Source organism: Typopeltis vanoorti, chromosome 18 (assembly GCF_054136105.1).
Source record: "Typopeltis vanoorti isolate ZY-2024b chromosome 18, IOZ_Tvanoo_1.0, whole genome shotgun sequence".
Lineage (NCBI taxonomy): Eukaryota > Metazoa > Arthropoda > Arachnida > Uropygi > Thelyphonidae > Typopeltis > Typopeltis vanoorti.
The window spans coordinates 21,138,075-21,161,991 of NC_143566.1; the positions used below are offsets into that span (position 1 = coordinate 21,138,075).

The following is a 23,917-nucleotide window of genomic DNA, read 5'->3' on the forward strand; positions in this document are numbered from 1 at the left end:
TAATTCATTCCATTCATTAACAACTTTCTGAGTAAAAAAACAGTCCACAGACCCTGACCAAGCACACATAACTTCTGGTGGTCCCTACTGCTCTCTATATTTGCTGTGTATTAAAATATTTCTTTGGAATCTTATAGAATCCCTATAAAAACTTAAGTTATTATCATGTCTCCTCTTTTCCACTTATCAACTAAACTTTGCAACTCATACTCCTTCAATCAATCCTCATAGGGAGCATTCCATAGCTTGGTTACTCATTTTTGGATCTACTCTGCTACCTCCTGATCCCCAAGAAACCTAGGTGACCAAGTCTGTAGTTAAGACTAGGTGACCAAGTCTGTGCACTGTAGTTAAGATGCAGCCAAAACATAGCCTTATAAAGATGAATAACCATTACCCCCAAACCCTCTAGTCTCAGCAATTTCCTGTAATCCATTACTGTTAATGTGATACACAGTATGTCTTTTCAACTCCAAGTGCATAACCTTACATTTTGCAAGATTAAATTGACAAGTATCATCCTTTACCCATAATGCCAATTCATCTAAATATCATCCTGCAGGATATCTATATCACATTTATCAACTATTGTTTTTCCCAATTTTGCATCATCAGCAAGCAACTGAATATCTCCCTTGAATCATTCCTTGTATCATTAATATACAAATTGAAGAGCAATGGTCTCAATATAGAACCTTGAAGAGCTCCACTATTAACACTCAGTCTCTTAGGTTAGAGATTGAGTGAGGATGTTGAGTTTTCCCAGATTAATACAGAGAGATTTATAATATATACTGTATATATTATAAATCCCTCTGTATTAATCTGGGAAAACCCAACATCCGAAAAGTCTATTATATATCACTTTTCTTCCACTTGTTCACTAAACTGCAATTTACATTTTCAGTTTACATATATCATACTGTGCCTTAAACTCAATCACTCTTCACAACACACTCTCCCAGTATATAATCCCTGTGTATTAATCTGGTAAACCTACAACCTAAAAGCCTAAACTGTCCTGTTAATCAACATTTCAGAGTTCTCGGACATTTCTTTAAACATGTTTTAGAGTTTTCCCTCCATTATTATTCTTCACTTGTACAACAACTTCCAGAAATCGATTTAAGCATTTGTTTTCTGATACTCAAAGTTAATGCTGCCACCTTTAGCCACTACTAATTCTGATGCCTGCTAATGTTTTCCATGTAAAACTAATTCTTGATTAAAGAGTCAAATCTATAGTTGCTTTCTGAGCTACTTGAAAATTAACTGATAAAATTATTTGAGAACCCAAATGAAAGAGTTACAGTATTTTCTAATTTTTATTTAGTATACATAAAATAATTTAACCTAATACAGGTACACCATCAATTTTCCTCCACCTTTGGTTCCAGAACCTTGATAGATTAGCAGTTGTGCTGGACCAGCAGAAGTCATGTAATAATAATTTGCCAGTACACTTCCCACCCACTAAACCTTTCCAATGTCTGTAAAACACCTCAGACCACTAGAAAGCTAATATTAAATATAAATTAAATGTGAATTAAGTGATTAAATGAAATGCATTACTATAAATGACACAGTGTAAGTGGATATGGACTTGTGCCTGCTCTTGACATTGCCTTTATAAACAGTTCCTTGCTTAGAAGCCCTAATTAAAGTTAAATGTAAGTAAATTAAGAATAACTCAAAATCAAGAGATCAATAAGTACAGATGTAAATAATTAAGCGAGTATATGCACATTCAGTGTGTCATCTGTGACAGTCCAATGAACTAGTTGAGTTATTGTAGGAATTTCAAGTGCACTCTCATAATTTTTTCTGGACTAAAGGAAGTGCCAGACCATCCATGCCAGAAAATCGATGGTGTACCCATAATATACAATGAGCATATAACATAAATTTCAAGTACAAAGTATTATGCAACAAATATTTATCAGAATTCACCTGTTGAAAATGAAGAGTGGGGCCAGTCCAGTTCATTGGCTAATATAAAACTAAAATTTTCAAATGAAGCCTGAAAAGTAAATTTAAAAAACAAACAAATAAAATTAAATCAAAAAGTGAATTAAATAGAAAATAAAGAAAATATTAAATAAAGTAAACTTTTTAAAAAATGAATTAAATAAAAATAATTAAAATGAAATTTAAAAAAAAATAGTATATTGGACTGACTATCCTTCCACCAGAAGATATAGTCAGTTTACAGTGCCAACCATATTAACTCCATAAATTCATATCAAATGCATTCAAGGTTCATTTCATGCTTTATAATATTATGATTTTTTTATTCAATCAAGACTGCCATATTAAATATGGCAAATGACACGGATCAAAAGTTTATAAGCTAATTTAGATTAATTAATATATAAATAAAATATTCCCCAAAGGTTTGCTATCAAAATAGCTGGCAGCTTTATCAGGGTTATGAGAAAAATTAATGTAACTGAGAAGAAGATTGGTGGTCTTTTAAATGAATATTCAGTATCACTTTAATGAAGATCAAACCCCAGACTAACTTGACCTTTACTGAAGTAATAAGTTCATTCAAACTCAACCTTGGATACAAAAACTATCAGAGTTGAACTCTATCTCTGAATGCATAGGGTTCAACATACTTATTTCTAAACTCAGAGATCAAATGAGATCATTCTCTACTGGTTCCATTGCTAACATCGTTTAGAATGTTGTCTGTGCTGCTGGAGTGTCAAAAGATAAGTGAGTTTTTGTCTGCTACTTAGTACAGCTGAGGTCTAAGAATTATTATTACTTGACACCTCCAGGGAGTCCAAAGACTCATCGAGGGAGAGCGTACTCTACAACTCTGTCTCCACCACTCAATCCACCAACTACAACTAACTGCAACTACACCAACCGCTCACCACCATCATTGGTATTTCCACAGAAATTCACAAACATCCATGCCCACGGTGGGATTCGAACCCGCAGCCTTTTGGCTGGAGAGTGGATATGCTAACCACTCGGCCAGCCAGGCCGGAATGGTGGTGGATCAGCTGGAGCTGTTCATCACCCACTCTGTAGTTCTTGATATACAATTTCTTAACTGAAAATTTAACATACCTGGTTACTTCCTAGATGAAGACTTTATAATCATCTTTTCATTTGGAGAGATCATTATTATTATTATTTTCTAGCATAGTGTATCTCCATGGAGTTAGACTTCTCATGGATGGTGTACACTAACCATTATTCACACAACTATCATATTACTTCTTGAAGTTATTCACCTAATAGATTACCATACTCACAAGTGAGTGTGGTAATCCATTCTGCCTAATTACCATTCTCTAACCAAAAAAATCTAGTTCTGGTGGTTTTGCTAATCACTGTCCAACTTGAATAATTTTCAGCAGTAAATCCTTCTCTTCTTTCCTTTCATGTAATGAAAAATTGTCAATCCTAATCATACTGCCACCTGCTTCAAACTATATCATATTTCTGTTTTTTTTAAAAAAAATTCTACCTTTTATCAACTTGTGCAGTACCTTAACCACCACTCCTCAGTTACTGATGGGTCTACAATTTGCTACTACTATCTTGCAATGAAACTATTTTGCCCTCTTTCCCTTATCACAGCTAGACTAAAATTAAATTGCCTGGTCTCAGAGGCATAATTTCCTTTGCACATTCTCATAATATATGGACCAATATCTCATCTAATCCCATGGCTTTGCATTGTAGATTCTGCAATATCCTAAGCAAGTGCAAGTCACCCACTTCCATTCTTACTCAGTCACTATCACATTTGACTGCATGCAATATTCTCAACATTGATGGTACAACATTGATGCTTCATAGATGGTACAACCTTGCAAAGTTATCACTGAATAAGTCTAATATTTTGCCTACTTCTGTTACTTCCCTATGATCATAATTCATTAAAGTTATATTTTCATTGTCTTTTTCCCCTTTATTCAACATGTTTTGAGATTTCCTTTGGCTTGTTCAGCTAATTTCTTCTTATAATTTGATTTTCGTCTTCCTTAACATACTGATCATCCTTCTTGCCTGTACAAACTATACTACATACAGGCAAAAAAAGGATGGCCCTTGACATCCCCTTGCCCATTTCTAATGTGCTGCTAACAGCTTTCCCTTCTAGATCATTGTCATGGCATGCTTCAGGTTACCTCATTATCTTGTCATAATCACCTGCTTTGTAACTGCACATGTTCAGCAACCTCTAGGTTCAAGATTACAAGATCACTCTCCCCCAGTTGCAGGTAATGTTGTTACTACTTTGGTTATTGACTAATCCTTTAATGCTGTCACCAGTGCCAGCATTCTAAAATCCCAAGTCCCTTCCAATAATGTTGTCTACTCAGATAATTATTTGTTATCAGCTATACAAATTCCACTTCCTTCCTTCTTCTACCTCCTTCCAGTGTATGCCCCTGTAGTTAAAATCTTCCCTAATAATTACTAACCTTGCACTGATAAATCCCTGCTAATTTGCCAATGCATGCAGTCCACATTTTTCCTTTTACCACCTGAAAAATATGGACAAATTATCTCATCCTAATCCCAGATCTAGCATTTTAACTATTCTTTTTTGAGTCTATCCCATTAACATGCTAATTCCATTTTAATCTTCTCTTTTTATCCATGCATTTATGGTTTTAGATGACATTATTCATAAATCTTTTCATTTTTTTTTCATAACTAATTTCATTTTTTACTCTGTCAAATTTTGTTTTGTTAACTTTCTCTTAATGTTTCCATTTCACATGTATTTATCTGTTGTATTTTTGATATTTGTATTCTTGTTTCACATGCATACATCAGTATTGATCAAACTACTGATTTATATATTCTTATTTTTGTTTCATCTTTATTTTTCTGTACAGTTTAATTTAAGTATCCTGATATTTTATTAGCTTTCAGGGATTATTCTTTTACTTCATTCTGTATTTCCTTCATCTTATATTTACCCTGTTCACAGTTATTCCTAGGTATTTAAATTGCATTATTTGTTCCAGTATTTTCCATTTAGTTCTAATTTACATCAGATCGGTTCCTTTGCAATTACTATTCTTTTTGATTTTTCTGTTGATATTTGCATGTTAAAACTGCTGCATATCTGTGCTGCATATTGAATAATTGTATTGGAGATTATCTTCATTTTCTGCAAGTAATGCTGCATCATCTGCATATCCAACCAAATTTAAAGTTTCATTTTTATTCAATTTAATTTCTGTTTCTTAAATTCTGTTATTATTTCATCAATGGTTATGTTAAATAAACATGGACTTAAAGAATTACTTTGTCTGATCCCTTTCCTTATTGGGATTTTCTGTGTATTTTTGTTCTGATATCATATTACACATAACTTTGTGTATATATTATCACATGCCATTATAAGTAAATATCTCTTAACAGCCATACAAATTCTATTCTCTTCTTTCCCATATCGGTGAATTTGAGCTGCTGTGCAGAAGAAAGTGATTTTTGATCGGTGAATAGTCCATTTTTTTCCCCGTTTTTCTACGTTTTTGAGTGCTAAATTGTTTCTCTGAATATGAGTGTACTTCAGTGGTTGTTTTTTGGAAGTTAGTTGCTGTCGCGATATAATATATTTTGGTTACCGTCGGAATCGAATGCATAACGGTAAAAGACAAAACGAAGCTAAGTTTTCATTACTGTATTTAATTATATTTCATTTTATTATATTTAGTACTTAAATGTTTTTTTGCTCTTAATTATTTGTACTTTTTTTCTTATTTAACGGAATTTATTAATTGAATAATTATTAAAGATTACGCTACTCGGCAGTAAGGAATGATGATGGATTCAGCAGCAGTCACAAGTGGCATATCGCCAAGTCATTCCGCCATTTAAGAACAATTATTAGCAATATCATAAGGGACTTTGTGGCATGTATGCATCTCGGGAATTAGATATGTGGCTTGTGAAAGAGAGCGGAGAGTGTGTTCAAGGCAAGGTATGATAGATACTGTGTGAATGTTGAATAGTTGTTCTTGACATGATGTTAGGGCCTCCCTCGATGAGTCTGTCGACTCCTTGGAGTTTCCCGGAACAATAATAATAATAATAAAAATGCAGGCAGTTGGAGGAAATAAGTGCATTAGAAATATCGATATCTGACTTTGCTGCTCCAGGAACGGGGAATGAATGTAGGAAGACAAGTAGAAAACAAGAAGACAAATAGGAGAGAATGAAAAAAAGATATATATATGAATGAGAAAATAATAGTTGATAGTGTGGAAGGTGTGAGTGACTGAAAGTTTAGGAGATGGTTTTGTTTGGGAGAGTGAATTTAGATTAAGAGTGACTGACCTGCAGAGGGAGATAAATGAGTTGAAAGAGAAGGTGGAATGTCTTGTGAATGAGAACAGAAGTATGAAAGATAAGATTAGGAGAATGGAAGAGATAAATGCAAGGTGAATCAGAGTAGGAGAGAGAGAGAATTTAGGGAGTATGAGTGAGAGGTATGGGGGTGCTAGAAGAGGAGAGAATGGAAATGGTAGGAGAGATGGAATGAGAGAGAGGTATGGGAATGCTAGAAGATGAGAGGATGGAAACAGTAGGAAAGACAGAATGAAAGAGGGATATGGAAGTGCTAGAAGTGGAGAAAATGGAAACAGTAGGAGAGAGGGAATGAGAGAGATATGGGAGTGCTAGAAGAGGAGAGAATGGAAACAGTAGGAAAGAGGTATGGGAATGCTAGAAGAGAGAATAGCAGTAGAGGAGAGGGAATGAGAGAGAGACCTATGGGAATGAAAGAAGAGGAGAGAATGGAAACAATAGGAGAGAGGGAATGGTAAGAGGTATAATGTATGGCGATTCAATGATCCGTGGTGTTCAAGATAGGATGCGTGAGGAGTGTTTGCCAGGAGGAACAATAGAAAGGGTGGCTATGGCAATTAAGAGAGGTGAAAGGGTGGATGAGATGATTGTGATGGTAGGAACGAATGACTTGAGTGGTAATGTAAGTCGGGCAGCGAGAGATATGAGATTTTTGCTTGAGACTGTACGGAAGAAGACAGAGAGAGGAAAAATAGTGTGCGTGTTGCATAGGTATGATAATGATGAGCTGAGCAGAAGAGCAGTGATATTGAATGGCATAATAGTGAGAATGTGTGACAAGAGAGGATTGGTATATGTGGATGCTTGAAGTGCGTTTGAGGAAAGAGAGGAATTGTATGCGAGAGACCGTTTACATTTGAATGATTTCTTGTGTAGAGGCTTAAGTGCTGTGAGGACGTTATGTTGGAGGTTTAATGAATTTTTTTACAACACTCAAAAAGAATTAAAATAGAATTTAATACTTCCTATATTTCGTCCTAGTCACTAGGACATCTACGGGGATTACAAAAAACAATTAATGTAACATGCACACAAAAACTTACAATACTAAGCCCAACCACGTGGGTGACACTGAAGTCCTATCTAGGTGGAGTGTCCTCTAGGGGCAGTAGTAGGTGGCCTGGAATGTAAGGTGGGACATCTGGTGATGAGTGTTTCCCAAATCTTCGGAAGCTTAATACAACCGTATTTATTAAGATTTGGTTGGTTTCTGACAGCTGCTGCTGCTTCTAAGAAAAGTCTCTCTTTCTTGAATTTGCTGTGGTGGAGCATGGTGGTTTTCTTCCATGATATTCTGAGGGTGGTGTCCAAAACATGGTCAGCCAAGCCTGAATGGCCATAGTTGTGTTTAACGATGTACGACTTGTGTTCTTCCAGGCGGATGGATGCTGATCTGCCTGTCTGTCCAAAGTACGCAAGCTTACAGGAACAGGGTACTTTGTAAACTCCAGGCAGAGAGAGAGGAGGGAGCTGATCTTTCGTAGAACGGATAAGGGTAGCAAGTTTGCGGTAGGGCTTATGTGCTGTGTGTAGGTTATACTTTTTTTGTATCTTGGATATTTTTTCCGAAGTGCCACGGATGTAGGGTATGGTGATGGCATTTTTAAAATCTTGTTGATGAGAGGGACGGGGAATGGGGGAGGAATTGATTATTTTTTTTTGATGCTGTGTTCGCTGTAGCCATTGGAGAGGAAAGTTCTGTGTATGTGGTTAAGCTCAGTAGTGAGGGCGGTTCCACTGGAACAAAGATTGTGGGCTCTCTTGGTAAAAGTTTTAATGATGCCATGTTGTTGTGAGGGGTGGTGGTGGGAGAGTTTGTGAATGTATCTGCCTGTGTGTGTGTGGGTTTTCTGAATACAGTGAATGCAGGCGTGTGACTAAGGTGTCTAGGAAGGGTAAACAATTGTTCTTTTCCTTTTCCATAGTAAACTGGATTCTTGGATGTAGGCTATTGAGATGACTGAGGAAGGGGTCTAACATGTCTGGGCCATGGGGCCAAATAGAGAACACATCATCAACATATCTTAGCCAGATAGAAGGTTTGAGTGGGGCTGAGTCTATGGCTCGTTTTTCGAAATCTTCCATATAGAAATTGGCAAGGGGGGGTGAGAGGGGGGAACTCATGGCAGTTCCCTTTATCTGCTTGTAGATTTTTTCTTCCAAGAGAAATACCCAGAGTTGATGGCAAAGGAAAAGAGATTTAAGATGTCAGAGGGAAAAACGTTTTCTAAGAGAGATAAAGTGTCAGTTAAGGGAATATTGGTAAACAAAGAGGAGATATCAAAGCTTACTAATATGTCTGTATTATTCAAGGTTAAATTTTCTGTGAGGGCTTTAAAGTGGGTTGTTTTTTTATATAGGAAGCTGAATTTCTGGTGAGGGGGGACAGAGTTGGCCAGCTATTTAGACAGTCTGTAACAAGGTGCATTGGTGGCATCTACTATAGGCCTGAGTGGGGAATTGGGTTTGTGGATTTTTGGCAAACCGTATATTTGGGGGGACGGGAGCGGAAAGGTTTAAGTTTTTTCGTGATGTCGGGGGGCCAGGAGGTTACTTTTTTTAAGTAAGATTTTTAATTTCTTAACTTGTGTTTTTGTGGGGTCATGTTCTAGCGGGATGTAGGTAGCGCGATCGCGGAGGATAATATTCATTTTACGATTGTATTCGCTGGTATTAAGAACGACTGTGGCATTACCCTTATCCGCTCTGGTGATGACGATACTTTTTTTCTTTGCGTAGTTTCAGGAGAGCCATGCGTTGGGCATACGTTAGGTTACTTTTTGGAGGCGAAGAGTGAGCATCCTCGCTCACTCTTCGCCTCCAAAAACAGAAGTTAAGAAATTAAAAATCTTACTTAAGAATTTCTAGAATTCTTAAGGGACAAATGTCTTAGGCAACATGTAACAGAGTGAACAAGAGGTTCAAGAGTTTGGATTTGGTTATAGCATCAGAAGAGTTGATAATAACTGAGATGACATCTCTCCCACCAGTTGGAGAGAGTGACCATATGGTTTTGACTTGGAAAATGAATAGACATGCAGGAGTATCAAAGAGACGGGAACTTATGTGGAATTATAAAGCAGGTGATTATAATAGTCTTAGACGTCAACTTCGAGAAGTTTCATGGAGGGAGGAATTGGAAGGCTGGAATATCGTTAGTGCATGGGAAATTGTGAAAGAATATTTGTTAGCAGCAATGGTAAGTTGTATACCACGAGTGAAGAAGAAGAGGACACAATTTGGAGTCAAGTGGATGACAAACAATATTAAACAGGAATTGCATGTGAAAAAGAGACTATGGAAGAGATATAAGGAGCCAGGTGAAGAGAGGATGCGTGAAGAATATGACACAGGCCAGAAAAGTGACTAGTGTTGTTAGGAAAGAGAAACTGGAATATGAGAGGAGATTGGCCCTAAGATCCAAAGAAAATCCGAGGGAATTTTTTAGCTATGTGGCCAGTAGGAGGAGAAATGACTGTGGAAGAATGATATTGTGGGAATAGAGTGACTGATGCAGAGGAAATAGTGGAATTGTTCAATGACCACTTTATTGGAGTATTTCATTCTGGAGGAGTCAGTTTTAATGCTAGAGGGGTAGGGCTGGTTCCAGATTTACAGGTACAGGAGGAGAGTGTGTGTTTCAGATACTGAGAACTCTGGATGTCAATAAAGCTTTGGGACTGGATGGTATTTCACCACGAGTTTTGAGAGAATGTGCTAGGGAACTGACAGTGCCTTTAACCTGGCTTTTCAATGAAAGTCTGGCTTCGGCAAAGGTGCCCAGGGAATGGAAGGAAGGTAAGATAGTGCCATTGCATAAGGGTGGTAACAGACTGGAAGTGTCTACCTATAGACCAGTCTGTGTGTCATCAGTAGTTGTTAAGATCTTGGAGAAAGTAGTGAGGGACCGTATACAGCATTGGGCAGATGAGGGTAATGTTATCTGTGAGAGTCAACATGGATTTGTAAAAGGGTGCTCTTGTTTTAGCAATATGCTAGCCTTTTATAATAAAGTTACAAAAACATTAGATGAGGGAAAGGCATATACTGCAATTTTCTAAGACTTAGTGAAGGCATTTGACAGGGTGACACATGATAAGCTGATATTTAAGTTGCAGCACATGGGTCTGGATGTCAGATTGGTCAACTGGATTCAGGATTGGCTGTCTGATAGGTATCAGAGAGTTGTGCATGGTGGAGCAGTTTCAAGGAGACAGAGGGTTACAAGTGGGGTCCATACAGGGCTCAGTACTAGGAACTATATTGTTTAATCTTTATATCAATGACATTGTCAGTGAATTGCAAGGGGATATTCATTTGTTTGCAGATGATGCGAAGCTGGGAAGGATTATTAGTAATAGTGCAGATGTGGTAGCCCTGCAAGAGGATTTGAATAAGCTAGATAGATGGGCTAATGAATGGGGGTGTCAGTTTAATGCTGCAAAATGTAAGGTCTTGAGGTTTGGGAAACATCGATGGGATGCTGCATACTCTTTGGGAGGAGTTATACTGGAGGAAGTAGGGGAGACAAGACATCTGGGGTTGATGATTGATAGAAACCTGAAGTTTAGGGGACATATTGCAAAGGTGGTGAAGGTAACACAGATCATTGCTGCAATTATGAGAAGGACACTGACCTGCAGAGATAAGAGCGTTATCATTCTGTTGTATAAGTCTCTGATCAGACCACACTTGGATTATTCTTCTCAGATTTGATCCCCAGGATTTGAAAGGGATAAATTAACTGTGGAAAGGATACAAAGATGGATGACAAAGATGGTTTCAGGACTGTACAAGGATACTTAAACATGTGGACAGACTTATGTGTTCATCGAACATGTTGTGTATTATTTTAATGGTATATATTAGAACACAAAGACTAAGTAAATAATTGATTTATAAACTTAATGCTGATATTTCGCTGGTGTTATAACCAGCATCTTCAGAGCACACAAACACAGTTTGTCGCAATAAGTGAGACTATAACAACATGGTGTAATTAAACAAAATTGTAGCAGTAACACAAAGACTAGAGTCCTGATTTTGGTGCCCTCTATCTGGAAGAAAAAAAAAAAAAAAAAAAAAGCTATCACATATTACTAGAGTTCTAGAAAAGTGCTAGTTTTTTCTTAATATGACTGTCTCCCAGATCTTCGGCAAGTTAATACAGCCATATTTGTTGAGATTTGGAGTGTGTTTTAGGGCTTCTGTCGCCTCTAAGAATAATCTCTCTGATTTATACGGGTTTCTGTGTAGTACTTTTGTGTTTTTCCAGTTGATCCTGTGTGCAGGGGTATCCAGAGCATGGTCTGCTAGTCCCGACTTGCCATAATGATAATTCCGGACGTATCTCTTATGTTCGCTGATGCGGATGTTCACAGTTCTTCCTGTTTGACCGTAATAGGCTTGATTACATGAGCAGGGTACTTGGTAGACTCCTGGATGTGATATAGGAGGAATGCTGTCCTTGGGTGAGCAGATGAGGGTAGCTAATTTGCTACATGGTCTGAATGTAGTGCGTAGTTTATGTTTATTGAGAATTCTTGAGATCTTTTCGGATGTGCCTTTTATGTAAGGGATGGTGACTGTTTTGTTGTAGTTCTCTGTGGTGGATGGTGGGAGGGGTTTCTTAGGAGTGTTTAGTATTTTGTTTATTTTATGTGGATTGTAGCCGTTGGCCAAGAAGGTGTGTCGTAAGTGAGCCAGTTCAGCAGTAAGAGCCTTGTCATTGGAACAGATTGCTCTCGCTCTATGGGTTAGCGTTTTTAATATGCCATATTGTTGAGAAGGATGATGGTGTGATTGTTTGTGTAAGTATCTACCTGTATGTGTGGGTTTTCTAAAAACTGAAAATGATAAGGAACCATCTGGAAGATATGTGATAAGTGTATCCAGGAAGGGCAGACAGTTGTTGGCTTCCAGTTCCATTGTAAAGTCGATTTTTGGATGTTGGCTATTTAAATGTGCTAAGAATGTTTCCAATGTCTCTGGGCCATGTGGCCAAATAGCAAGCACATCGTCAACATAGCGTAGCCAAAGTGTTGGTTTGAGAGTGGCTGTATTGATTGCTTGTTTTTCCAGTTGTTCTATGTAAAAGTTGGCTGGGGGGGGGGGAGCCCATGGCTGTCCCATCTATTTGTTTGTATATTTTCCCTTTCCATGTGAAATATCCTGCATGTATTGTGAATTTGAATAGTTCAAATATATCAGGGGGGGGGGTGTGACTTCAGTAGATTACCACTAATAGAAACCCTCACATTTGTGAATAGTGAAGTGATGTCAAAGCTTACTATTAAGTCTGAGCTTTTTAGGGTAAGGTGTTGCAAGATGCTTTTTAGGTGGGCTGAATTTTTGACAAAGGAGGGAGAATTGTTTGTGAGAGTGGCTAGTAGCTTCGCTAAATGTCTAGCCAGTTTGTATGTGGGACTATTTATACTGTTCACAATTGGGCGTAGGGGTGTGCCTTGCTTGTGAATTTTTAGTGCTCCATAGATCCTAGGTGTTTTAACATGGAAGGGCTTGAGTTTGTTAACTGTGTCTTTGGGCCAGGAAGTGACTTTTTTTCAATAATTTTCGTGCCTTATTCTTTTGTGTGTTGGTGGGATTGCGATCTATAATTTTGTATGTTGACTGATCTTGTAATAGTGTGTGCATTTTGTTTTCGTATTCAGTTGTGTCCATCACCACGGTTGCATTTTCTGATATTTCGCTAGTTATAACACCAGCGAAATATCAGCATTAAGTTTATAAATCAATTATTTACTTAGTCTCTGTGTTCTAATATATACCATTAAAATAATAAACAACATGTACAAGGATAGTTATGAGAATCAGCTGAGGGAATGTGGACTGCAGAGTTTGGCAGATAGAAGGAGAGGTGATATGATTGAGACTTTTAAACTGTTGAGAGGTGGTTACAGGGTTGACACTGGGGAGTTCTTTCACTTGGTTGAACAGCGGGAAGGAGTGATGACAAGAGGCCATCCCTGGAAGTTATGAAAGGAAACTGTGAGCAAGAGGGTGAGGAGTGGTTTCTTTACATGGAGGGTGGTTGATCCGTGGAATGCATTGCTTGATAGAGTGATGAGGGTGAGAATGGTCAATGAGTTTAAGGAGTGGTATGATAGACTTTGTGTTTATTAGGGGGACCTCCACTCGATGAGTCTTGACAGACTATGTTCTTAGAAAGGACCTCCCACGATGAGTCTTTTGACTCCATGGAGGCCTGAATAATAATAATAATATGTACTTTCTTCATAAATTTGAGACATAAATTTGTTCATTTGAGGCTGTCTGGTGTGAGATAGAGGCCAAGGATAAAATATATTGTTGATTGCTGCTATAGACCAAGGGATTCACAGAGATATCTTCATCAGAAGATTAGCACAATAAATGCAAGCCAAGCAATTATTATGGGGGAAATTCAACTATGGGGACAGACTGGAAGGAGACATGGTAAGATGGAAGTGGAATTTATACAGTTGCTAAGGGATAATTATCTGAAACATCATGTTATAGAGGGGACCAAGCAGTGGTGAGCTATAAGGGGCTCACGCAAGCCCTTTGTTAAATTTTTCTCAAATTTGCGAACCCCTTGTTCTTCTTGTTTAATAATCTTGTAGAACTAGAAAATACCACCATGGAATGTATACATGCTACTATAATTGCTACTTTAAATTCATATGGATTTTCTGATAACTATATAAAAAATCATTTCATTGAATTTTGTGCTGATGGAGCTAGTGTAATGTTAGGAAACAAATCAGGTGTTGCAATCAAACTTCTACAAAAATTTCCTAACATAGTGATTTGGCATTGCGCTCGTCATTTACACTTAGCATTAGAGTTTAGACAATTCAATAAAAAATATTAAAGAAATAAATCATTTTGAAATGTTTATAGATAAATTATATGCTTTTTATCATCAATCACCAAAAAATCAACTAGAATTAAATACGATTGCAGAAGACCTTGGTATCGAAATTTTAAAGAATGGCCATGTGTTTGGACCATGACAGGCAGCTTGCAGTTTACAAATGGCTCTTGCTGTGTGGAGAAATTACCCAGCTTTATGCAAGCATTTTGCATCGAATGATAAATAAGGGCTTTTTAAACTGACTTCTCAATTTAGAATTTTTAAAAGATCTAGCATTAATGATTGATATTCTACAGGAATTATCATATTTGTCAGAAACTCTACAAAGTCGCAATATAAGTATTATAAGGGCTTTTTTTTTTTTTTGCTCGACGATGCGAGCCCTTTGTAAAATTTCCATAGCTCACCACTGGGACCGAGTGTATGAGAGCGTTGGCCTCCAGTTGCATAGCGTGACCATGCAGTTATGTTCTGGAAAGTTTGCCAAACATGAAATTCTCTGTCAAGAAAGGATTGATATTGAACTATAAAGCTGGTAATTATGAAAGACTTAGGAGGAATCTTGGGGCAGTGCATGGGAAATAGTTAAAGATCGTTTAGAAGGAGCAGTATCAGACTGTATACCCAAAACAAAATCAGGAGAATAAACCAAGTGGGATTAAGTGGATGAGTAGAGAGATATAAGGCAAGCACAGGAAAAAAAAAAAAAAAAACACTGTAGAGGGAATATAAAGAAAAAGGTGATCAGCATACTAGTGATCGGTACAAAGGTGCATGCAAGAAAAGTTACAAGAAAGGTAAGAAGAGGCCTAATCAGATTATGAGAAGAAATTAGCTAAGCAGGTCAAAGTAAATCCAAAATAGTTTTTCATTATGTAGCAAATAAGAGGAAAAATGACTATGGTAAGATGACTTTAAACAATGCTGATGGTAAGAATGTAACAGAGGCAAAAGAAATAGTTGAGTAGCTGCATGATCAGTTTGCAAAGGTGTATCATCCAGGTGGAGATTTTGCAGTTGCTGATGTGACAAAGATGCATATCAAAATGGAGGTCGATGAACAGGTGTTCAGCATATTGAAAAATATCAATGTGAATAAAGTAGTGGACTGGATGACATGTCTGCCTGTGTAGTATGTGAATGTGCAAGACAACTGGCATGGCCTCTGATGATGTTATTTAATCTAAGTCTCAGCTCTGGCAGGGTTCCAGCATAGTAGAAAGAATTAGAGATAGTTCCACAGCATAAAGATGGCTCCAACACAGAGGAAGCAAACTACAGACCAATTAATACATGAACAGTGGTTGTTCAAGTATTGGAAAAGTTGGTTAAAGGCAAAATCCAACTGTGGGTGGATAGGGATATGATACTCTATAGTGAGCAGCATGGATTTGTAAAGGGGAGGTCCTGTCTTAGTAATTATTCACATTTTATGATAAATGTAACAGTGGGATTGGATAAAGGACATGGCTACACCATGATACTACTAGACTTGGCAAAAGCATTTGAGAGAATACCACATGAAAAACTATTAGAATGGGTGGAGTAAATGGGAATGGATATGAAGAGTAGCATGGATAGGATATGGCTGACAGATACCAGAGAGTAGTATATGATGGAGTGGAATCAAAGAGATTGAGGGTGACTAGTGAAGTACCTCAGGGTTCAGTACTAGGGCTACTACTCTTTCACTTGTATATCAATGATATAGGGAAAGATTTAAGGTGAGATATTCAGTTATTCATTGATGATGCAAAACTGGGGAGAGCAATAGTTGATAAAGGTAATGTAGATATCCTGCAGAATGATTTAAATAAACATGGTATTGTGGGTAATGGATAATGTTTGTCAATTTAATGTTGCAAAATGTAAGGTTATGCACTTCAGGTTGAAAAGGTTACATATGATGTATCAACTTTTAATACTAGAGGGATAGGGCAGGTTCGAGGCTTAGAGGTGCAGGAGGAGAAAGTGTTCCAAATACTGAGTACTCTGGATGTCAGTAAAGTTGTGGGACTGGATGGTATATCACCATGAGTTTTGAGAGAATGTGCTAAGGAACTGACAGCTCCTTTGACCTGGCTTTTCAGTGAAAGTCTGGCTACGAAAAAGGTGCCCAGGGAATGGAAGGAAGGTAAGATAGTGGCATTGCATAAGGGCGGTAGCAGACTGGAAGTGTCTAATTATAGGCCAGTTTGTGTGTCATCAGTAGTTGTTAAGATTTTGTCGAAATTAGTTAGGGACCGTATACAACATTGGGCATATGAGGGTAATGTTATCTGTGAGAGTCAACATGGATTTGTTTTAGTAATATGCTAGCCTTTTATAATAAAGTTACAAGAGCAGTAGATGAAGGAAAGGCATATACTGCCATTTTCTTAGATCGAAAGCATTTGACAGGGTGTCACATGATAACCTCATATTTAAGTTGCAGCACATGGGTTTGGATGTTAGGTTGGTCAACTGGATTCAGGATTGGCTGTCCAATAGGTATCAGAGAGTTGTGTATGGTGGGGCAGTTTCAATGAGGCAGAGGGTTACAAGTGGGGTCCCACAGGGACCAGTACTGGGACCTATATTGTTTAACCTGCATATCAATGACATTGTCAGTGGATTGCAAGGGGATATTCAGTTGTTTGCAGATGATGTGAAGCTGGGAAGGGTTATTAGTAATAGTGCAGATGTGGTAGTCATGCAAGAGGATTTGAATAAGCTAGACAGATGGGCAAATGAATGGGGATCAGTTTTATGCAGCAAAATGTAAGGTCTTGAGTTTTGGGACACATCGATGGGATGCTGCATACTCTACTGGAGGAGATATACTGGAGGAAGTAGGGGGAGACAAGAGATCTGGGGTTGATGATTGATAGAAACCTGAAGTTTAGGGGACATATTGCAAAGATGGTGAAGGTAACACAGAGGATTGCTGCAATTATGAGAAGGACACTGACCTGCAGAGATAAGAGGGTTATCATTCTGTTGTATAAGTCTCTGATCAGACCACACTTGGATTATTGTTCTCAGATTTGGTCCCCAGGATTTGAAGGAGTAAATTAACTCTGGAAAGGGTACAGAAACAGATAATAAAGACACTTTCAGGACTCTGCAATGTTAGTTGAGGATTGTCTGAGGGAATGTGGACTGCAGAGTTTGGTGGATAGAAGAAGGAGAGGTGATATGATTGAGACTTTTAAACTGTTGAGAGGTGATTACAGGGTTGACACTGGGGAGTTTTTTTGCTTGGTTTAACAGCGAGAAGGAGTGATGACCAGAGGCCATCCCTGGAAGTTATGAAAGGAAACTGTGAGCAAGAGGGTGAGGAGTGGTTTCTTTGCATGGAGGGTGGTTGAACCGTGGAATGCATTGCCATATAGAGTGGTGAGAGCAAGAATGGTCAATGAGTTTAAGGAGTGGTACGATAGACTGTGTTTCCTAGGAGAAAGCTCCCATGATGAGTCTTGATAGACTTGTGTTTCCTAGGAGAAAGCTCCCATGATGAGTCTTGATAGACTTGTGTTTCCTAGGAGAAAGCTCCCATGATGAGTCTTGATAGACTTGTGTTTCCTAGGAGAAAGCTCCCATGATGAGTCTTGATAGACTTGTGTTTCCTAGGAAGAAGCTCCCATGATGAGTCTTGATAGACTTGTGTTTCCTAGGAAGAAGCTCCCATGATGAGTCTTGATAGACTTGTGTTTCCTAGGAAGAAGCTCCCATGATGAGTCTTGATAGACTTGTGTTTCCTAGGAAGAAGCTTCCATGATGAGTCTTGATAGACTTGTGTTTCCTAGGAAGAAGCTCCCATGATGAGTCTTGATAGACTTGTGTTTCCTAGGAAGAAGCTCCCATGATGAGTCTTGATAGACTTGTGTTTCCTAGGAAGAAGCTCCCATGATGAGTCTTGATAGACTTGTGTTTCCTAGGAAGAAGCTCCCATGATGAGTCTTGATAGACTTGTGTTTCCTAGGAAGAAGCTCCCATGATGAGTCTTGATAGACTTGTGTTTCCTAGGAAGAAGCTCCCATGATGAGTCTTGATAGACTTGTGTTTCCTAGGAAGAAGCTCCCATGATGAGTCTTGATAGACTTGTGTTTCCTAGGAAGAAGCTCCCATGATGAGTCTTGATAGACTTGTGTTTCCTAGGAAGAAGCTCCCATGATGAGTCTTGATAGACTTGTGTTTCCTAGGAAGAACCTCCTGCGAAGAGTCTTTTGACTCCTTGGAGGCCTAAATAATAATAATAATAATATTGATTGTACTGGATTTCAGGAAATATCAAGACTAGTAACTTGAGGATAATGGTGGATAGAGAGTTGAAATTCAGAGGGCATATTGCAAAAGTTGGATGTTGAAAAACATGCTAAAAAGTATGGATAGAGAGGTTATTATTCCTCTTTATAAGACTATGGTTTGCCCACTCTTAACTACTGTGCACGGATTTGGTCACTTGGGTTTCGTTGGGATAAGCAGGTGGTAGCAAAAATTCAGAGAGAAGTGATTAATGGGAGGTACACATGATGAGTTTCTGCCTCCATGGAGGTCAGATAACCATGCTTTTTAAACTGATTCAATGTGTACACATTCACAAAACACTCGGGTAATGCATTACACTCACCAGCCATTCTCCATGCAAAGAACCTTCTCACTCCTCTACTCACACCCTCCTTATACAGTTTCCAGCAATAGCCTTGTTCTACCCTCTCCTATTCTATGAAAAATATGTTCCATGTCAACCAAAGTTGGATGTTGAAAAAACATGCTAACAAGTAAAAATAAAGAGGGTATTATTCCTCTTTATAAGACTATGATTTGCCTGACTAGTTTATATCTCAATCATATCCACCCCCCACTCCCCCCTGCCACTTCTTATTCACAAGGGCTTTGCAATTTACATTCTCTCAATCTGTCCTCATACGCCACATTCCAAAGACCACTGACACCTTTGTAAATCTTCTCTGGATCCTTTCTAACATATCCTTATCACCATGAAAACCCAGTGACCAAATCTGTGCATAATAATCCATATGAAATTAGTGGCTTAAGCTGGTGAGAGGTCTGTGGAATGCTTCCTATGCTGATAGGTTGAAGGTGTGTGGTTACAAAGTTTAGTTAATAGGTGGAAAAAGGGGACAGCGTATAAACGTTTACGATATTTAAAGAGGTTTTATAAAACTGACGCAAGGGAAATTTTTCAATATATGACAAATAGTCAGAGAAGTAGGAATCACCCATGAGAGCTGTAAGAGTATGGTTAGAAGTGTCAGACTAGATTTTTTTTTATGTGGAGAGTGGAAAATGGGGGGGGGGAATGGATTGGCAGAATTAGCCATGAGTTCCCTGACAGTGAATGAGTTTTTATATAAAATAGGTTTTATGTGTAAAATATTTAGTTTTGTTCTTCCATGATGAGTCTCTGGACTCCATGGAGATACCACATAATAATAATAAATCATAAATGAACTATGTCATTGTTTCAGATATTCAGTTTCAAAGCTGAAAACACATTTGACAACTACTTTGTGTACAATGAAAAGTATATCACCTATGTCATAAATAACTATTCTTATTACTACTCTAATTATTACTGACTAGTTTAGATAGGTGGATATTACCACTTTGCAACCAGTAAACCATTGTGGCATGACTTATTGGTTGCAAATCTCAGTATGGCATGGATGTTTGTGAAAATCTTCAGGTAGATGATACTCTTCATTTAATTAAAATTGTATCTAATTGCAAACTACAAATACACTTGACTTTGAAATATATTTCTCCCTAACGAAAAGAAGTACTTTGTACATTTTGGGCTTATGCATTGTGTGGTTGGAATTACAGCCAAAAGGAACTGAAGCTATGATGCCAGTATATTATGAAGAACCTTAGTTTAGAGAGAGAGAGAGAAAGAGCTGAAAAATCTGATAAAAGTTTCTGTGTTATAGACACAAATAGTCATCATCGGGATTCAACAGTAAATGTACATTATCTTAGTGAACTTATTATGAATAAGAATTGCTTTTTTTTTTTAAAGATACAAATAAAATCAGTTACTTACAGCAGTCATTTCCTCGACATCTAGCCACTGATATGGAACATGAAAATGAGCACCAATGGAATCGCCAATATAGATCAGTCCTCTCATATCAGTACCATTACACAATTCATATTCATAAGGCATGAATCTTTCCAGATTAAACCCCTGAGGTCACAAACACATATTGAATGATTAATTTTTAAAGTATTTTATAGTGCTACTACATAAAGAAATCAACCATAAAGTAAAGTCATTATATCAGAAAATTCTTCAATATATTAGCAACCATAACAGAAAAACAGTTATGCACTTAATATTAAATTCCTTTTTATGCTGTTCTACTAACTCACTTTAGAACTATTCCAATTTCAGTTAATGATCTGATTTGTTGTCATTACTTATCAAAAACACAAGCTTGTAGCTTCTGCTTACAAATATCGAGACCAGTAGAAAAAAAAAAATTAAATAATAAAAAGATTAATATAGACATGTAGTACATAACCCATTAATAAGTGAATGAAGAATGAGTCCTGTTCATAGGCTATGTGAATATATATAAGCTATCAGCTAACATTTCTTGGTCTGATCATTAAAATAGTTTGAAACAAGATCTAGTGATTTCCATATGTCATGCAAAATTAGACCTCGAATCTGTGACCAAAACCATCACCGGATTCTTTAAAATGCCAGGTAAAAAATCTCACCTAAGTAAGGTATTGTAACTGTAAATCAGTTCAAAGAATGGTTGACAATGTGATATGTAGTTAAAACTGATTTTTCTGATCTTGTATTATGTCATTAATATGATATTCCTCTTTTTTTTTTTTTCCCCCTTTCTTTTTTCATTTTTCTTCCAGATTTCATAATTTCTGCCAGATGTGCAGAATTTGCTCCATGAACAGTGTATTTTGTAAACAGCTAGCTTTTTTGAATACATATTTATTATTATGAGGTCTCAGAAGGCTCTGAAAGTGTTTGCCAGCAACCTTAATATGTTATTCAAGTATGTTAGTGAAGCTGTTATTATGCAGAGGGTAGGTAAGAGATGATTGTTTTGGCAGGAATGAATGATTTGAAAAGCAAAAATGTGCAATGAGATACAATATGAAAGTTGCTGGAAAAAATGAAAGAAGAATGAGAGTAAAGAATGAGTCTCCTGTCAGGGTATTAAAAGGAATGAATTGAGAAGAAGGCCATGATATTGAAAAAAAAGGTGGCAAATCTTTTGGCAACTCCTATCGGTAAAGATGACCTTGCTACTGCTTCTGTCTGGTATCTCCAACTCTGGGCCTGGCTCCCACTGAAGAGACCTCAATAAAGGTGGAAAATAGTCTGGGTAGTGGCCAATCCCTTAATGCATAACAGTATACATATCTGCAAGGAGATGTGTTTTGCATTTTGGGAGATACTGGATTTGGAGTGTTGGTAGCTTGCTCCACCTTTGCTACGAGTTGCACTACTTACCCAGGTAAGATAGTACAACACTATATTCAGTCCTGAAGATATTTTCAGGTGCAAACTTTGTTTGCTCTCACTGGGATAAAGGATTAAACTAAATTTATTATATTATTAAAAGGCCATGATTGTCGATGAGTCAATGAAAAGATTGTACAGGTGGAATGGTGTGCAGTTTAGATATCCAGAATGAATTTGATGGAGGAAAGGACTTATACATGCCCAATGGATTGCATTTGAATAGTTTGGGGTTAGATGTTTGGAGAAAGTGTTGTTCAGTGAGAGGTTGGAAATGAACAACCTCTCACTGAACAAATGATTGTGAGTACAGATATGATCATGCACTGCACAATCATTTCTGTACTCACACTCATTTGCTGCACTCAGCAATGCAGCTGAATACAGTTTCCTACATTTGAAATCCAGATGGGTTGGTAATTACATCAAGCTAATTATAGGTCCAAGGGATGCTGAAATTCATGTATATAAATGCCAGAAGCATCAGCAATAAAAGGGAGGAGGGGTTTGGGCACTGGTCAGCCAGGCTTGTCCAAAAGTTATTGGCATCAGCAAGATATGGCTGAAAGAAGATGATATAGAGACTGAATGTAAGAGTGGTAATGTATTTTCAGAGAGAACAGGGAAAAACAGGATATGGGGGGGGGGGTATTAGTGATAAGCAAAGAACTGAAACCAGCAAAAGAAGTTACAAATTTTCAGGACTGAAGGAAATAGTTAATTTGAGGCTATTCAGCATAAGATAGAGGCCAACAGCCCTAAATATATTGTGGGTTGCTGCTTATAGATGGAGGAAGAAGTGCACAGAATGATGTGGATTTCATGAATCACCAAATTAGCACAAAGAATGGTTATTAAGAGATAATTATCAGAAATGGCATGCAATGGAGGGGACCCTGAATTTGAGTATTCATACCAAGTTATGAATACATCTTCTGTGATAACCAAGACATAATCTGCATGATTATATATATCTATACATAATGGATATAAAATTTGGTTATACATGGATATAGTTGCTAAGTATGATTACTAAGTAAAATTATAATTTTAATCAGTGCCATGATAAGAAACTCACAGAAGCAGAATAAACAACTAAGTTGCTAAGCAACCACTTTGAAAAGGTGTATCATCAAGGTGAATAAACTGCATTTGCTGATGACAGACTGCCATAAGAAATGGGTTAGGCAAACTGGAGGTGTTCAAGGATATTGACAAAAACCAATATACATGAAAAGAATATGCAAGAGAACTGGCAGTGCTGCTTACCAAGCTTAAGGTTCAGCTCTTGGAACAGCCAGAGGAAGTGAAAAGAGAAAATTCCATTGCATAAAGAAAGCTATAATACAGAAAATAGGAAATCGCAGATTAATATCTAAATAGTAGTGGTTAATGTACTGAAAAAGTTGGTAAAAGATAGAATTCAGGAATGGATGAATAGGAATATTCACTCTACTCTATGATGGACAGCATGACTTTGTGAAAGGTAGGCCCTACCTTAGTAATTCATCCACATTTTATGATAGAATGAGAGCTGAGTTGGATAAAGGAAATGCTGCACCACAATACTACCGGACTTTGCAGAGGCATTTGACAGAATACCATGTGGAAAATTATTACATAAGTTTGAGCAAATGGAAATGGATATATATAACTGGGGGCTTATATAGAAGGAGGATGGATACTAGACAGCAGGGTGTAGTATATGGTGGAATAAAGTCCAGGAGAATAAGGATGACTTGTAGAGCACATCTGAAAAGATTAGAGAGCAGAAGGAGGGTTGGTGGTGGAATAATAATGTACAAAAAGCAGTGACGGCTAAGAGGAAGGCAAAGCAGAAGTGGGACAAGTCAAGAGTGGAAGAGGACAGAGAGGAGTACAGAGAGAGAGAGAAAGTAAGAAGCCAAGAGAGTTGTTGCACAGGTGAAGGCCATGGCATATCGAGAACTTGATCAATTAGAAACAAAGGAAGAACAGAGAAAAATTTATCGATTAGCAAAATGTAGAAATAAGGCATCAAAGACTCTGGAGGAAGAGTATTAAGGAGGGATGTGGATATAAGAAACAAATGGAGAATATACTTTGAAGGACTTTTGAATGAGGAAAATGTGAGGACTCACAGAGAAGATGGGCAGCCTTATGAGGGGATGGTGAAGAACATCAGTAGAGTGGAAGTGAAGGAGGCCATG

The 23,917-nt window shown here is 37.6% G+C and overlaps 1 protein-coding gene across 1 annotated transcript in view; it reads right to left on the reverse strand.

Moving 5' to 3' along the window:
• The window catches only part of LOC150096529 (acyloxyacyl hydrolase-like), a 236,400-nt gene that overhangs the window by 90,496 nt on the left and 121,987 nt on the right, over nucleotides 1-23,917 (reverse strand). The window contains exons 9-10 of the mRNA XM_090408466.1: nucleotides 20,277-20,420; nucleotides 1,951-2,020 (exon numbers count right to left, since the gene is read on the reverse strand). Of these exons, the coding sequence (XP_090264592.1) occupies nucleotides 1,951-2,020; nucleotides 20,277-20,420 (214 nt within the window). The remainder of the gene's footprint in view (nucleotides 1-1,950; nucleotides 2,021-20,276; nucleotides 20,421-23,917) is intronic.